The sequence below is a fragment of the Aplysia californica genome, unplaced genomic scaffold (genome assembly GCF_000002075.1).
Source record: "Aplysia californica isolate F4 #8 unplaced genomic scaffold, AplCal3.0 scaffold00406, whole genome shotgun sequence".
Lineage (NCBI taxonomy): Eukaryota > Metazoa > Mollusca > Gastropoda > Aplysiida > Aplysiidae > Aplysia > Aplysia californica.
The window spans coordinates 465856-468118 of NW_004797676.1; the positions used below are offsets into that span (position 1 = coordinate 465856).

The following is a 2263-nucleotide window of genomic DNA, read 5'->3' on the forward strand; positions in this document are numbered from 1 at the left end:
ACACACACACACACACACACACACACTTACACACACACATATACACACATCCAAACTTATATTTATATACATACAGACATTTGTGTGTAAAATATAGCCCAAAGAAACCATGACAGGAGTTAACTAAGGCATTCTATCAATGGTCATCATTCTTTTTTTCAACTCACTGTGGCCAAGCAACCTACTACACTTAACTGGAAGGATGCCTAGCCATGCCACACATGCTACAGTCACAAAGTTCTATTTCAACTGCTTACTCTCACAGCCATATTCATAACTATTAAAAATTAGTTACCGTATGTCACAATGATTTTTAGAAACACATCGAAATGGCAGGCACACCGGAGAAAGCAATGAGAAAGACAGCAGGTATGGAGTGAGTTAACGGAATGAACCCTGACCTCCTGAACCCAAAATAACTCGTCCCCTGGCTTCCTGAGCAAACAAAATGTCTACTTGGCTACACACTCCATGAACTCTGCAAGCCTTCTTTATTTAAACCGATTCTCTCTTCCTTGAGCTGCCTTGACCTGTCTTGACCTTTACAATAGTTACAATGAACCTGCAAGCCCTTTTGACGTCATTTTCCCCCTTTTTATCCTTGTACTTGTACGGACTACTGTTCTATGGTAGATTAGCATATATCGGTATATTGGTGCTTCGGGGCAGGGGCAAATAAGTCGCTCACCGATATATCGGTGTCATAGGTTAAATGTACATGGATGAGTTTGAACATATTCCAGAGGTTAGATCTCACCTGTGGCTCGCATTGACGTCATGACACGGCACACCACGCGGTAAATCTCAATCACACCTGTGGACAGACAAGAAATACAGCCTGTTTGTTCGTTTCTTTCTTTGTTTAAGTAAAAGAGAATCATATTTACATCATGATGGTCATATGACACTTAAGGAAGCAAGATAGATAGGCAGAAACAGCAGAGGGTTAGAACAAAAGAACTACTTACATGCGTACCCAAGAACTATCCACAGGGGAACACCGCAGAAGAGTTGTGTTATAGAATACTGTAAATCTGTGAGTCAGTAATTTGAAGGTTGCATTTCACCATGAGCAGATTTTGATAAAACAAACATAGAAAAAAAATTGAAAAAGCAGAACGGATCAAAGAATCTATCAACCACATACAACATGAGCAATATTATAAAGAAGTTTATGTTTATTTTCATTGAAGTTTCATGCCTTATTAGGCCCTAATGAGATCCTATAAAAGCTGTCAACTTGTTCCTCAAAGATAAAAAAGTAAAAGGTGCCAGGTAATGTTCCTGATAGGATGAGAATAACTATGATCCTGTTTGACCTTGAAGCTCAAATTTCCATACTATGTTGGTTAAGTTTGAAACCCTGTCCACAGAGTGAGCATAATAGTTGAACTGATGGGACAGCTTTGAACTAATATCTGAAAGGCCCAAAAGTATAAGGACACACAAACACAGAAACTCGCACACACATACACGCACACATATACACAGGCACACACACACACACACATAAAAAAGCCCATGCAACTAAACACGTACACTTACTGGTGACACACTCCATCTCCTGATAAGACCTGAGTACACAGACACACACAAACATAAATTCAGTAGAGGCACATACACGTACAGACATACACACACGTGGGTGGTTGGCGGGTATTCTGGTGTGGTTTGCTTCTCTTCCCTGTCAAACATCTATCGTCCTTATCTCCCCTTCTTCTTTTTTATGTTTATTACTCTCTTGTAACACCTCTAATCTTCTGGCGCTCATATGACCTTATGCAGTTGCGAGCGCCGTAAAACCTCTACTAATACTAAAACTAAACTTACGCACACACATACACACTAACACACAGACACACACAAACACACATAGAGAACAGTCCACCTAACCAAACAACATACTTACTGGTGACATACTCATTTCCCTGAGAAGATTTGAGCACCTCGCTACACACAGAGGAGGAGCTGATGCTGTTGAAGATGGTGTTGGCTTCCTCGATGACCTGGCCACAACTGGTCAAACAGCGCTCCCACTCCTGTCCATAGCGGTCACTTCCCTGCGGACACACAGAGGATCACAAGATTGTAAATCTGTCATGCTATCAACGACACAGGTAGGATTTTTTTTATCAAGGTGGTCGACGGTGAATCTTCTAAACTCTCAGCAGGACAAAGAGCATATTAAGGAGTTGGACTGCTTTTACTTTGCCTGTCAGAGGATAGCAAAACTCTCTCTCTCTCTCTCTCTCTCTCTCTCTCT

General features: G+C 41.1%; 1 protein-coding gene across 3 annotated transcripts in view; it reads right to left on the reverse strand.

Annotated features, from left to right (window-relative positions):
* Nucleotides 1-2263, reverse strand: part of LOC101855123 (synergin gamma) — a 36138-nt gene that overhangs the window by 1397 nt on the left and 32478 nt on the right. For all 3 annotated transcript variants that reach the window (XM_013085783.1, XM_005104142.2, XM_013085782.1), the window contains 2 exons: nt 1910-2060; nt 758-814 (listed from right to left, as the gene is read on the reverse strand). In XM_013085783.1, the coding sequence (XP_012941237.1) occupies nt 758-814; nt 1910-2060 (208 nt within the window). The remainder of the gene's footprint in view (nt 1-757; nt 815-1909; nt 2061-2263) is intronic.